The following is a 15,362-nucleotide window of genomic DNA, read 5'->3' on the forward strand; positions in this document are numbered from 1 at the left end:
TAACAAATTGCTTTATCCTAAACGATCTCAGTCTCTTTATATTCGACGATTAGCATATAACAATTAGTGTGATCACATTGTAGGTCTAGTCCGATAGTTGTCTATGAGCCTGGTTGTTGGGGATCACTTTGTTGGGGCTCACGATGGCGCCTCCTTTATCGGCAGGTTTGATAAGTATTTCGGGGGAACTTGCAAATTTCTCGGTGGTTTTCTTTTCCTGGTTAGTAATGTGAGGGCGGAAAGAGTTTTTCTTCTGGTATGCTGCCCATACCTTGCGGTGAACGGCTTTAATACACATGTCGATACAAATATCACGCTCCGTCGGAGGAGCCCAGTGCTTAGGGCTAGGTAATATGCGTCGGGCTCTGTCGGCTGCAGGACGGTCGTGGTAGTCCTCCCATAGTCGCGTATTCCTGACGAAACTATCCAAGCCCTTAAAAAGTTTAAATTCGCCGAAGCCACCAGTTTCCGGGCAAAATTTCACACCTTTTGACAGGGCGCTTATCTGAGATGGTGGAAAAAGTGGTGGAAAAATTCCCTCCGGGAGGTCGTGGGTTCGGAGGTCGTGGGTTCGGATCCCACCCGGCGGGCATTTTTTCACCACTTTCTTTCTGACTCAAAAAATTCTTCATCTCTTTCTATGACCCACCACAACCTCCCCTTTGCTTTCCGAGGTTTTCATGACTGCCAACCCTTATTTTCTGTCTTATTTCACCGAGCCCCTCATTTCCCATTTCTGATTCGCTATATGCTTAGCGAGGGCCTCTGTGCTTAGCGAGCACCTGGCCTAAATTTGAAAATCTAGGCCAGGTGTAACACAAAATGTACCAGCCTCTTTTTCACCACCCCTACTGTCGTCCTAGAGACTACACAAAGCCACCGCCAAGAGACATGGGTGTGTTATTTATCGGTGCCCCTTGCTTCGTTTTATTCTGCTGCTTAGATGCTAATAATGACTTAAGACATTGCCCATTTTGCTTGAATTACTTCCTTGTTACGTCACTGCTGATGCTGGTTGGCAGAAAATTTAAAGTTTCTTCGGTGTTTCTCACCACTTCTTATGAAAACAACGTCTTTAAGGAGTCCCCAAAGGCAGATATTTCAAAGAAGGCAAGGTAGGGCTTCCTTTTTATGGTCCATTTAGGATCCTTGGCCAAGCATGCAAGAAGAGGCGGCGGAAAAATATCACCGACCACGGGCTGCGGCCCCGTCGTTATTGCGCTTACTGTGACAATCAAGAACGAATGCTGCCTGCATCCCCATTGCAAAACAATCAACAAAGAAAACTTCAACGTAAAGCGCGGAAACACACACCCGCACACACAAAATGGCGTTTTATTCTCCTCTGAAGAGCAGCTTTAGCTGTGAAGAGACTACCAAAGACGCTAGTGGAAATCAGCGAAACCAAACGTCTAGTTCCGAACGCTAGGTACACCTGTCTATTCGAAAGAACACAATCTCTAGAATTTCGAATGGGCACGTATCTTCGCTTACCTCACCCGCCGCGGTGGCTCAGTGGCTAAGACGTCGTGCTGCTGAGCCCACAAACGCGGTTTCGATTCCCAGCCGCGGCGGCCGCTTTTTTGATGGAGGCGAAACGCGAAAACGCCCGTGTGTTCGAGATTTCAGCGCACGTAAACATCCCCAGGTGGTCGAAATTCATCCGGAGCCCTCCACTGCGGCGCGCCTCATCAAATGTGTATCGTCGGTGCGTTAAACCTCAAAATCAATCAATCTCCTCTTATCCCCGTGTAGTACGTTTAAGAATCTTATTTCTCCGGTCCCTTCGCCCTATTTTCCCCCCTTTCTGATTTCGTGAGGTCCGCCTCGCTTGTATAAAGCCGGTGTCTCGAACCAATAACAAACATATGTGCATCCCTTCCTTCCTGCGTCCCGTTTGTGGCGCTGTTTAAATTCTTGTGATTATGCATGTACCTAAACGCCAAAATTTAAACACTCTTTAGCTGCTGCAAGGCATAGGCAAATCTAGGGCTTGAACCTTGGCTGGTACACAGTGCAACAATCTCGTGATCTCGTGGACTGATTGCACTTGCACTGTCCCAATGAGGGAGAGAGAGAGAGCGACAAACGTTTTATTGAGCCTCTAAATGTCCCTTGTGGGGGCGTGGTGACAGGCGCACCGGCGACCGCTGGAAGGGCGAATTCGGTGCTTCAAACATTACGGAGGCTGCCAAGAGTTTGACATTTCTTCTTCCTAGCCTTGCGCCATGCTTGCTCGACCATCAGCAACATACCATTGCAACTAGGGGCCTTAATTGCTTACTGGTGTGCAGCCGTTTTACCATGTGGAGGCTATAGCGTTGTGCTGCTGACCCGAAGGACGCGGGTTCGATTTCCGGCCGCAGCGGCCGCTTTTCTGGTGGAGGCGTAAAGGGAAAACATCCATGTGTTCGAGATTTCGCTGCGCACTAAAGTTCCACAGGTGGTCAAAATTAATCCTGAGCCCTCCAATGCGGTGCGCCTCATCGCCTGCGTTGCGTCGGCGGATTAACAAACCTCACAATCAATCAAATAATCAAATTGTCACCATGTTGTGACCATGATGACCGCGTTCGGAGCGTTTTGATTTATTGAAAGGGTAACAGTGAGCGAGAGATTGCGAAGTTGATTCCGCGTGAAAGAAAGAAGCCTCTAATGACACTTACCACCCGTTATCAATAACTGGATGGTCGAACCGTTTTCTCGGGAAACGGAAACCGTTATTTCTTTTTTCGGTTCAGTTCCGGTTCGGGTTCAGCCGGGCCAAAAATAATGGTTCGGATTCCGGTTCAGTTCCTGCAAAAATACCGCTTCGGTTCTGGTTTCCGGTTCGGTTCGTTTCGGTTCCGGTTCGACACCCTGATACATAATGATACATACATACATACATACATATACATACATATATATATATATATATATATATATATATATATATATATATATATATATATATATATATATATATATATATATATATATATAGCGAATCAGAATAGGAAATGAGGGGCTCGTTGAAAATAAGACAGAAATAAGGGTTGGCAGTCAAGAAAACCTCGGAAAACAAAGGGAAGGATACGGTAGGTCATTGAAACAGATAAAGAATTTGGAAAGAAAGAAAGAAAGCGGAGAAAAAATGCCCGCCAGGTGGGATCCGAACCCACGACCTCCAGAATACCGGTCTGGTGCGATAACCACTACGCTACCACCCCCAAGCACAGGGAAAAATTACATTGACATAAATACCCCAGAAAGTGAAGGAGAAAAATAGCCCCGCCGGTAGCGTAGTGGTTATCGCACCAGACCGGTATTCTGAAGGTCGTGGGTTCGGATCCCACCTGGCGGGATTTTTTCTTCACTTTCTTTCTTTCCAAATTCTTTATCTGTTTCAATGACCCACCATATCCTCCGCTTTGTTTTCCGAGGTTTTCTTGTCTGCCAACCCTTATTTCTGTCTTATATATATATATATATATATATATATATATATATATATATATATATATATATATATATATATATATAGAGAGAGAGAGAGAGAGAGAGAGAGAGAGAGAGAGAACCAAAGTTTGGCAATCCGGTAAAGACTACAGCAAAAGTTCAAACAAAGCGCACGGCTTACAGTTTCACGAGTCCCGTCCCACCTTCAACACGGTTAAGGCGTGGCAGCGTCAGTATGGGCTAGTCGCGGCATGGGTTCGTGGGTGGCGTCCCGATCACGCATGGAGGTCCCCCGTGGTGCACCGTGTTCCAGGCTCTCGCGGTTGAAGCACACGCGGCCCTCGTGGGCGCACGGTGGACCCCTCCCGATGCTTGAGTTGATGACAGGCGGATGGCAGGTGCAGATGTTAACCGCCGAACAGCTATGTATCCCCGCAGCGTTCCACACACGTCTTCTTCCTCTTCCCCGTCACCACATCCCTCCGTCGTTGCTGGCGTGTTGTCATTGGATGCTTGGACGATGGTGGTGTTCGGGGTGTTTCGGGGTGGTGTTCGGGTATATATATATATATATATATATATATATATATATATATATATATATATATATATATATATATATATATATATATATATATATATATATATATATATATATATATATATATATATATATATATATATATATATATATATATATATATATATATATTGAAACTCGCACCATGCATGGTAACTGTACGAACCTTTGATTTTTTTTCTAAAACCACTAGCAATAATATGGCCTTCTAATTTTCTCTCGCACTATTGTGTTGTATTGGACCATTTACCGTATCGCTAACACTGAAACGCTTGACTTGTTAACGAGTAAATCCCATAAAAATTATTCAATGATACAATTTCACAGCTTACAACATTACTGCGATCAGCGAGGTTACAGCTAAAATTACTTGAGCCGGTTACAATGCTCGGGCGCTCGAAGGAGAATGCGAGACATTATACGCGCAACGCAAAATTGTAACCCCACGCTCCCACTGATAATACAAACTGTCGGAGCACCGTATGTGGAGTGCAAGTGGAAGCTGATGCGCGCTGGGCTTCAATGCCCACACATTTCTACACGTAAATTATTCGACGGTTTTGATTTGAGGTCCCGGCAGGGACGCTAATTTTTCTACATAATTCCTTCTAATCTCAACAGTTTCTACTTGAAAGCACAAAACCAAAACTGATTTTCCAATGCTTTCAGGAGTGTTATAGACACTGATAGCTTAACGTAAGTATACGTATGTCTATGCGTGTATATATGTATGTATGTATGTATGCATGTATTTATGTATGTATGTATGTATGTATGTATGTATGTATGTATGTATGTATGTATGTATGTATGTATGTATGTATGTATGTATGTATGTATGTATGTATGTATGTATGTATGTATGATACCACTAATGAAATTACTGGTGTTATAGTGGCCTATAAAATGAAAAGAAAACAAGAACGGCAAGGTAACATGGCGGCGTTGGTCAAATTTCGCTACTAGGGCAGTCAAAGCATTTCATGGCAAGGTATGTATGATACTCCTATACGGTCAGTGCGTCGGCCCTCCGCTTGTCTTTACACTCGTTCACAATTTTGTCCACCTTTCGCAAAGCTTTTCACAGTCTTTCGAAAAGCATCTGGAGTACGTTAAACGTTGCAGGTAGACAATAATGTTTGTAGCCTCGAATACTAGGTGTGGGCTTAGAATATTTGAGAGGAAGGAACTCGATTCCGGTAGTTAAAATTACGGTAGATGATTTTTTTTTTAACTCCTATGAAACGCTGGAGCTGGCGGCCAAAATCGTTGCCGAGGTGGTTGACACCGCGGCACCTTAGCGCGGCATTCTGTCGGCCTCGGAACAGCCTCGACAACAGGCCAATAAGCCGCGATACGACTACCATTGTTGTTTTTTTCCCCTGCCATAGAAGCACCTGTTGCACTTTTTTTTTCCTTGCCGGATACGCGTACAGTCGCTCATTCTGTGCCATCACAGTCGCGTATCGGGCATCCACACGAGGTCAATAAGCCTAAGCCAGTGCAACGAACTCGCCCCGACTGAAGTGATACGAAAGGCAGCTTCCACGCGCAGTTTCGTGGAGGACACCAGTCCAATCTCCGAGCGGGCCTGAGCAGTGCAAACGTGTATGAAACCAGGTGAAGATTGATACCGTTGAAGTAGACCATCCTTTTTCTCTGCCGATCAGCGATCTCTCGCGACGTGCGCGGCAGTTATTAAGTGCGATGCACTTCTTAAGCGACCCTGAACCTGCGTCCAGCGGCGATGTCCGCATAGCACACCCACGTGGGGGATTGGCCAGGAATCTCCTCGTCTTCCTTGGCAACGGGGGGAGATGGGCGCGCGCTGCCTGGCCGCTGACATGGCACATACCCACGTGGGGGATTGGCCAAGAATCGGGCGTGAGAAGGGCTAATGCACCCGCTTAAAGGAGTACTGACACGAAATTTCAAAGCTGAGATCCGCTCTAGCAATCAAGTACAACGACAACACAAATAGGTGTCTGTGAATAAATGCATCTTTCTTTCTTTGTAGTTGTGTGTGTGTGTGTGATCTCTCTTTCGCGAACATTACCGAACCGCGCAAATTGAACTCGTGCATTCGCACTTTCACATTCTTCCCCTCGGGGAAATGCGGGGAATTTTTTTGTAGCTGCTGCTTCTTGACGCCCTCCAGGTGCAGAGTCTGAAGCTGCTCAAAATCATGCTATGTCAAGGTGTGAAACGAGCAAAAAAAAAATCAAACACATTAAATGAAGCAAGCATGGTGGGGGTCTTAATATCTGGTTAAAAAAATACTCATAAGAATGGAGCCCGCAACTAAACTAAAAATGTGTTAAGCTAAAAATGTGCCGATTTCATTGGCGGGAAGATTGATGCAGGAATCTCCTCAGGCGGCGCGGTTAGCCTTTATCCAAGACACCCACGTGCTGCGTAGTTCCGCAGCGGACACTGACGTGATCGTGATGCTCCATCGAAGCATTTGAAAGCTTCGATGGAGCACCTTTCAAATGGTTCGATCGCTCGAATGCTTCGATACGGTCGCTCACCGGCGAAAACCAGTGATCGACCGCATACTACTGCACAGTGAACAAGGGACATTTTGCGTGGCTATAGTCATCTTCAGGGATGAACGTGAAGCGTGTACATATAGTCTTCCTGCTGCTCGATTGCATTTCAAATCGCGGCTTCTATTGCTTTAACATTTACGATTAGCTAAGTCGCGCGTGTAACTGAGTGACAAGTCGTTTGAACAAGTAAGCCGCGTGAAGGTAATAAAGAGTTAATTTCATGTTTAATGCTCCTAATACAACGTCGGCTCAAGTGCAGTGCTTCGAAAGCTCGAGCAAAGGAGGGGGTGAAGAATTTGGTTCCCAAAAATACACCCTCGTAAAAAAAAGAGAGAACATGCACGGGGCCTATAGGGTGAAGCGTCTTGATGACGATTAACGCGGTCGGCGCTAACGAACTTGAATTTTGTCTCCCCCACGCAGTAAGCGAGTAGCAGAGGGTGCGCGGTGGAAAGAGCCCCCAACCACGACGCAATCTAGCTCACACGTCCCGGTTCACGTGTCGCCTTCGTTACAGATACATTCACAGGCTTCTAAAGCGCGAGAAATGCTCAACAGTGGTCATCAAGAGTGGCGCTTTTGGGGCAGCTTCGATGAGAAGAAGAACCCATCACATATCTTGCACACTGCGCCCTTCCTTTTCATCTGTCAAACAGGTTTCGGCGTACACGCCCACACTCCCGCCGGGAGTTTTTTTTTGAACGATGAATCGTCAGATACATTTCGTGCAGATGTTTTCAACGTCCATTCTGAACACGAGTCTTACTATCGGCAGAACAGGTTTTCCGCTATTCGACGACCCAACGCTGAAGCCGAGTTTCACGTCTCTCCTGTTAAATAATACTCGGTGTGCAGTGAAGTGTGGAGTGCAACGGCATTGTTGGAACCCTCCAGGCGCCTATCGGAGTGGAGAACTGGTCCCGGCCAGGTAACCGGTAAGCGACCAGCGCCACTGTGCTTGCGCCGAGGCGAAAAAACTGGTTGTGCGCATGCGCAGGGGTATCAGGTACCGTACCGGGACCGTTTCTCCGTTCTTCTATAACCCTCTTGGCCTCAGCCGACGGGAAAAACGTGGTGCTGGTGCAGCGGGCAGAGGCGCATAATGCCCGGCATCGGCCGGCACAAGACGGCTGGTCAGCGCTCACAGCGCGCTCCTGCCCAGGGGATGTTACCTGCTATGCCAAAACTCTCTATTAGAGGGTTCAGTTCAGCGGGTAGCGTCGGCTAACGCTACGGCGGCGGATAGCGGGACTCGACTGTGCATTTCTGAATTCGTTCAGGTAGAGCGGATTAGTTCCGCGGGCCGGCCCTCGCCGGGCTCGCGCATTCGTTACGCTGGGGGACGATCTCCTCGCCCTCCCCGCTCGCGCATGCGCAGGCGGGTCCCCGTAACCTCCGAGCCTCCGCTAGCCGCTATGCTATAACTTCCTAATGTAAGTCAAGGACGGAAAGATGTTTCCTTGTTCGGCTCGCTCCCTCTTTCCACGCGCTGTTTTCGCCATTGTTCGGTTTTCGCTATTTTTCAAGGCCGCGACGTCGTCAGTGGCGGCGGCGACGTGCCTTCTTTTCTTCCTGCGTGCGTCGACGCTGGGAGCTTGAGCCTTCGACGAGCCGGCCGATGGGAAATTTGCGCGGGCTGCTGCAGCCAGCGTCGCTCAAGTGCGACGTTGCGCGAGGCGCGCTAACGCATTCATTGTTGCGCAAACGAACGCCTGTGTAGCGCAGGGCTCGAGAACTGTTCGCGGAATTTGCCGCATAAATGTTAAACCAACATTCACCGGTCGTTCTTCCAACCAGTGATATTGGGAGAAGCCACTTCGGCTAATTAGCCAACCGTGAACATTTGCTGCGTGCTGACGGCGGTACTAAGGAAGTATTAGCACACGGCGCATTCCTCATGGTGTTTACGGGGGCTGCTCCGTAAAAGCCTGTAGTACGCGTGTATTGATGGCACAAAAACGTCGCGATGACAGGCTCTCTGAGTCGCAATGAAAGGTTCTGAGCGACATCTCTAAGGCGTTGAAATCGCAACAAAGAGCTGGCAACTTCTTCCTTAACGCAATCGAATAACGGAGGCGCACACAGCTTTTCCGAGCGGTACTTCAGCTCGGCGCTGGTAGCGTTCTGACCCCGGTAGTTTTTTTTTTTGTTTTTTTTTTTTTGCACGAAAACCGTTTAGCTCAGGCCATACCTCATCCGCTAATAAATTGGAAACCGAGAGCCCAACGTGAATCTTGAGCGTAAAGTACGCATTGGAGTGTGATACAGCTAGGGGACAACAAAGTTGACCTGAATGGAAAAAAAAAAAAAAAAGTCGGTGTGTTTGCTTGTTCTCTAGGTTCCGCGGGAGAAATATGCCTGCGTAAAATGGCTTTCACCAGCCTTTTTGGAGAAAGGTATAAGCAGACTGATTGTTATACGTTTGTCATCCGAGATGATTCCATGGCATAGCATGCATTTAATTAAGCTGGGCGCTACAAACGCGTCCCAGGTGGATGTCTCAGAAGGACGGAAAGATCCGCTCAAATGCCTATTGCGGCAGTGCATGGGGGTGTTTCGTCTAATGGCGACTCTCATCAGCAAACGCAAGACACTTTGGACACCTGAGCGCTCCTCGCAGGCTTCTCTGTGCCGTGTCGCATCGGGCCGCGCGGTCACCAAGCACCGTAGCATTAAGGGTTCGACGCGTTCAGTTCATACTCGTTTCGGACCCTCCGCCAACCCGTTATATAGATCTACCTAGTTGCGAGGCGTCGCAACAATTCTGTGGTGTTGGCGCCGGTAACAAAGAAGAAAAACAGGAGCCTTAACGAACACAAAATATAACAAAACGATAATGACATCGACAGGAGAACGACTACGCGCGCAATGCGGTACTAAAGAACAGCGAAAATACAGGCGGTCTCCGCGCTCTACGCGTACCAACGGCGAAGGTCTATACAATGAGGAAGTTTTTTTTTTTTGGCAACACATTAGAGACCAATATCAGGGAATGGCATGCGCGTCGGTGTGCAATATATATGTAAGCGAAAGCGCCGCTCAACGGAAACCAAACATTTAGAGTGCCGAACATTGCGCTCAAAATGGGTGTCTGGGAATTTCACTCTGTAATGCCTTCTCGCGAAGCTTTTAGAAATTCTCCAGGGTCACTATAACCAAAGCACTGGTCATCATTCAGGGCTATCAAAAATGATTTGGTAGCGCGGTCTGTTGAAACCACGTAATGTTACGTGATGAACATTGAGTCGGGGTTATTCCGCACTGACGACCGCCGAGGGCAACAGGAAAAGAAAATACTTAGAGGAAATTGCTGACAGCGTTTGTGATAAATTTAAGGACGAAGAAATGATGAGTGGAAAAATCAAGAAAAGCCGCGACGTGCTCCTCGCAGCAGCGCTTATAGTGTTGGTGGTTATTCGTCCATATTACCTTCGGGGTATATTTTCTACGCAGGACAGTTAGAAAACTCTGGGGTAGATTGTTGTCATTTCAAAAATAATAAAGGAACACGTTAAAATAGTCTTGCAGCGTTATCTGCATTTAATCTTTAAAGGACACTCACAACCTCACATGTATTTACCAATCCAAAGCAAGTATAGGCCAACTGACCAAGACTGATGCTCAACTTAGCGGACTGAAAGGCCGCGTTCACGTCGCCGATCTCTTGAAAAATATTCGGCTGCATTAATATACTGTGACCTGCAAGAATGGACCTTTTTCCAGTACCGGTCTTCCTAGCGGCCGCCACGGCGAAAAAAAAATGGCAGTAAGGCACGCCCCCAAGAAAGTTTGGCTTTCGGAGACTCCAGAACAAAATATCCTGGTCCTGTAGTTCCTCCCACACCAACCCGTCACCCGTACCTTTCACATCAATGTCACGGTAGCAGGTGCACATCACCGTGACTCATCTACAGTGGTTGAAGCCCCCCTATTTCTTACTTTTTTTTTTCATTTTTGTTATTCCCTCACTGGCAAGCAAGTGCTCCCAGAATGAACAGCCTCAAAGTCTTTCCCCTTTTCACAGAAAACCTTTTTTGTGAGCCCGTACAATCCCACCATGAGCTGGCGAACGAGAAAAAATAAAAACGTCCAGCGCTAGACAGCATAGCGGCTACCCAAGCAGAATCCTGAGGGGCGCCCTTATGTTTATTTTGCCGGAGGCGCCTGCCAAAAATGGCGGACCAGCCCTTGCATACGCAGATCGCTGCTCCATTAACGCTTGGAAGTATATACCGGTTTGGCATATATACATATATATATATATATATATATACAGGGTGTCCCAGCTATCATGCACCAAGATGTAAAAAAAGAGTAATGGCGCAACTGTAAGAAAACCTGGTGCATAATGTTCGCAGTACTGTGGAGAAGCGGGCAGCATTTTTTTCGTTAATGAGACTTAAATAATTAACTGTAATTAATTATCTAACTCGAGAAGCACTGTCCTAATCACTAAAGTGTCAATGAGGCACTTGTAGGGACCCACGAGGGGCATCTAACTGCGGTATTTTCAGGGACGAACTAATTGCGTACACATTTATTGTGACTGATAAAGAAAACCCGCGAAATATGAAAAATACCACGTGACGGCGCTACGCGCTCATCGTAACGCAATGCCCTCAAACAGGCTTCCTCTGAGTTAGCCAGAACGAAATAAACAAAAGAAAGAAAGAATAAATCGCGACCGAGTTTGTGCCTTATCTTCACACGCGCCCCGCGAATCTTGCTGTTGCTGCTCCTTCCATGCATGTCATTATCAAGGTGATGCGCTGTCTCTTCGGGCGTGTGACAGGCGAAGCAGTTGCTTTCAATCTGCTTATTTGGAGACGCTGCTTTACAATGCGCGCGGAAGCGCCGTCACGTGGTATTTCTCATATTTCGCGGGTTTTCTTTATTAGTCAGAATAAATGAGCACGCAATTAATTCGTCGCTGAAAATACCGCCGTTAGATGCCCCTCGTGGGTACCTACAAGTGCCCCATTGACACTTCAGTGATTAGGACAGTAATTCTAGAGTTAGACAATTAATTACAATTAATTAGTGAAGTATCATTAACGAAAAAAATACAGTCCGCTTCTCCACAGTATTGCAAACATTATGCACTAGGTTTTCTTCGAGTAACGTCATTGTTCTTTTTTTAAATCGTGGTGCATGATAGCTGGGACACCCTGGATATATATATATATATATATATATATATATATATATATATATATATATATATATATATATATATATATATATATATAGATATATGTGTGTGTGTGTGTGTGCATGCGCGTGTGTGTTCATCCGCTCACATTGCATCGCGGTAACTGCGCCTACGAAGTTTTAGTTGTTTTACACAACGGCGTGCAGTTTATGTGGATGTTAACGTTGGAGAGCTCTCGTTAGACCGCGTTCCAAGCACTCGCAAGAAGTCGGCCGACAAGGAACTCCAGTAAGAGCAGCTGGAGGCCTGTACTGAACACCCGATGGGCCCTTATTCGGTGACACGCACGCTTGCGTCGTACAGGCGCATCTCGAATAGCCCGGCGGCCTCATCTCGTCTTACAGCCGCAATGTAGCGGCGCGGAGTGTGGGCCAGCGGGGCTGACCTACACTCCGCGTGCACTTGTTAGCTGCAACTGGGCGGCATTGAATGTGCGCGCTATACGGAGAAGCCGAAGACTTACTTTTGAGCGCCCATGGCGCGCCTCCTCTGAGGCGGTCCATGTAGAAGAGCGTGTCGTTGCGGCACCGGAGTCCGATGTGGCTCGTGGGGGAGTCCAACACCTCCTGCAGCCGGTCCAGCAGCACGTGGTTGTTGGAGCCGGGGGCGGCGGTCAGCACCAGAGGTAGCGTGAAGAGAAGGGTTGCCGCACGCTGCTGCGCCATGTTCATGGTGCTCGTCCTGTAGCGCCCGCGGCAGGGTATGCGGAACTTCTGTGGCCCGGGAAAACGCCTCGAAAAGCAAGCGCTGTCTGCTGGTTGGATCTCCGAGTAGCCTCGCAGAGGTGGTCAGGCGCGAGTGGGGAAGCCCACGTCTTTGAATACCGGCGAGCCTGCGCGCGGTTCGCTGTTAATGACGAAGTTGAGGCGGGATGTCCTGAAGATTTCTGCATGCAGTAGAATACGGATACTAAAGGCCCGCGATTTAGGATTTGCCGAAGCGTCGTATGATTGGCGATGTGCCTTTTGCCGTCTTGGGTGACTGTCTGGCGGACGCCGTTGTTTCTGCTCGGTGATCGCGTGCAGGCCACTGACTAGGGAAGAAAGTTCTCGTCAACTATTTTCTGCGCTGCTATATAGGCGCAAGACGTCCTTGTGGAAGGTCCTGTCGGGTCGCGTGACCGAGCAATGACTCGAGGCAGGTCACCGGCCGGCGACGCTGGACATACAAGGTGCGTGGTCAAAGCACGGAGGAATCGCGATGTGCTCTTCTCTCTCCCGACTCCTGCGAGGTGAAGCCGCGCACCAGACTGTCGTCGTCAACGGCTCCTTTCCCGGTTCGCCGAACGAGCCGCCGATTGTCAGCGTGCCAAGCAAGCGCGACGTCACGCGGGTTGCAGCGTCGATCTGTTATTATGACGATGACGGCGGGAAGAGATCGCTCTCAGCGGTCGACGTTCGGGTCGTCGCCGTAGTACGTACGTTCACCTACCAAGTTTTGCCGGTCAGTCCACTCGCCTGCTGGTGCCTCCGTCCTTGGCAGCGCCAACAAATGTGGAGAGCTGCTGGCAAGCTTTCTTGGACACCTTCCACATGGGCCGTTGTCCACCGCCGCTTGACGCCCGGAAGGCTGTGCCAGTCACTGCGGGCTGCACGAGACCCGCGCGGAGGGTGTTCGCACCGCACAAGCAGCGACCCCGCGTTTTTTTAAACTTCGCGAAGCAGGACCTTTTGTTGCCCAGGGAGAGAAGAACGCGGGAGAGGAAAAAAGTAGGGAATATCCCTTCGCTGCTTTCTTTCGTTGCCGTTTTTGCGTACTGTGGGAAGGGGGGGGGGGGAGAGAACTAGGCGCCACCCACAGCAAAGTGTCTACACGAGAACCGCCCGCCCTCCCGAGCTCCACACGACTCACGTGCGCAAATAAACAGAAAAGATGCCATCCTACGATCCTACTAAGTCCGGGCTGACAAGGGAGGGGTATAAGGGGAGAAGGAGAAGAAAAAGTGGGAGAGAGCTCAGAGATAAGAGAGGCGAGACAAGAGAACGGCTGATGGGTACAAGAAAACGTAGCGAAGCGCGGACGCACGCGTCAAATAGCGGAGGCGTTTTGTCGCGTCGAATAATAGCGGGGGAAGCGGGCGTATTGAAATGGGCTCGGCGAGGAGAAGGGCAGCTAGAGAGGATAAGCTCTCCCTCCCTCGCGCTACGACGCCTCACTATCGGCCGGCATTCATTTTGCCCTCCCCACCGCCTGGCGTCGCACTGCGTCACGCGGCCCGCGTGCGGCTTCCCCTCACGCGTGTTTTCTCTCGTCCTTGCCGGAAAGACAACGCCGCCAAAAGGGAAGCACGTGACCCTAGCCGCATAGGTACGCGTACGAGGCCCGCCAGCTGCTCCGTTCACCGCAGCGAAATGCGATCGCCGGGGGAATGTGCTACGACCCACTGAGGAAGCCCCCGCCATGGACTTCGTCACGCTCCGCTAGCCGCCGCATCTCGCCGGCTGCGAGGCCGATCGCGCACTTTTGCGCGATAACTGCGAGCCACGTCAGTAGCTCTTCGCTGAGCTTAAAGCGCGCACGACGTGCTGGCATTTCTGATGCGATGTAACGGTACACTAGACGGGCTAGCCGGCGAATAAAATTAATATCCGTTGAAATCAATTTTAAAGTCCCCCATTTACCAGCACTCTCACCTAAACTTCCAAGCGCCTCAAGTGCAAGGCATATTGCGTCGGGAAACATCTAGCGTTTCCAACAACTGCACCTGCAAGTGTGGGTAACCAGCCTGGTGCGTTAACTATAAAGTTGGAAAACTCGCTGAAGCGAAAGCGCGACTAAGATGAGCCCGTTCCAGAGTAATTGAACGAAATCGCCAAAAACAAAGCGGCACTAAAACTGAGGTAAATTCTGGAAGCGCTGAATAAAAACAAAGCTTTGTGGGATGTTCGTACTTCAACACGGGAAGAAGGTAAATGAAAAAGTTGGGTCGCTGTGTGTAGTTTCATGTCAGCTGATGCAGTTAATTAAAAAAAAAAAAAAAAACACGCGGAACATGTACAGCGCTAACTGAATAGGTCAGAGACCCCAAAAACCAGCAAACGGCAAAGAATGGTGAGTCAAAGCCGCTGTCATACGATCAGAGCTCTCCTCTGAACAAGAAAAAAGTGCATGCAACGTCAGAATATCGCGCTGCACCCATAGAGCACAGTCGTATACAACTTACAAGCGACATGATGTAGGCAGTAACAGCCCTGCGAGCGTTCTCACACACATGCAAAAACTGTATTTGTCGCAGGCCCTCCGAATAAACGCCCGCGTGCTCTTAAAATGCGAAGTCGGAGATACAACACGCTGTGACAGCATACTTTTGCAAGACTAACACTGCAAGTTACGTGCGCGCCACTGACAAGACGGTGATCGTTGATATTGAAGTTGGTGTAACTGGTCGTGGTCATCAACATTAATGTGGCATCGCCACCCACAAACATTACCCTGTGATTTTAGAAACAAGTCATTACGAATGCCACAATGTAGTTTGTATCTGCTTACATTGTCCCTGAGGGGGTGGGAACAGTTTCTCGAACGCGGTTTTGTGGAATGCTGTTTTATCAAATCGCGTGTTAGCGAAGCGGGTTGC

At 48.7% G+C, this 15,362-nt stretch overlaps 1 protein-coding gene across 1 annotated transcript in view; it reads right to left on the reverse strand.

Annotated features, from left to right (window-relative positions):
- The window catches only part of LOC144175412 (nose resistant to fluoxetine protein 6-like), a 155,653-nt gene extending 141,840 nt beyond the window's left edge, over window positions 1-13,813 (reverse strand). The window contains exon 1 of the mRNA XM_077704493.1: window positions 12,249-13,813. Coding sequence (XP_077560619.1) covers window positions 12,249-12,456 — 208 coding nt within the window. The 5' untranslated portion in view covers window positions 12,457-13,813. The remainder of the gene's footprint in view (window positions 1-12,248) is intronic.
- Window positions 13,814-15,362: the final 1,549 nt, after the last annotated feature.

This window comes from Haemaphysalis longicornis, unplaced genomic scaffold (genome assembly GCF_048455015.1).
Source record: "Haemaphysalis longicornis isolate Haplotype H1 unplaced genomic scaffold, Haemaphysalis longicornis Haplotype H1 scaffold_1, whole genome shotgun sequence".
Lineage (NCBI taxonomy): Eukaryota > Metazoa > Arthropoda > Arachnida > Ixodida > Ixodidae > Haemaphysalis > Haemaphysalis longicornis.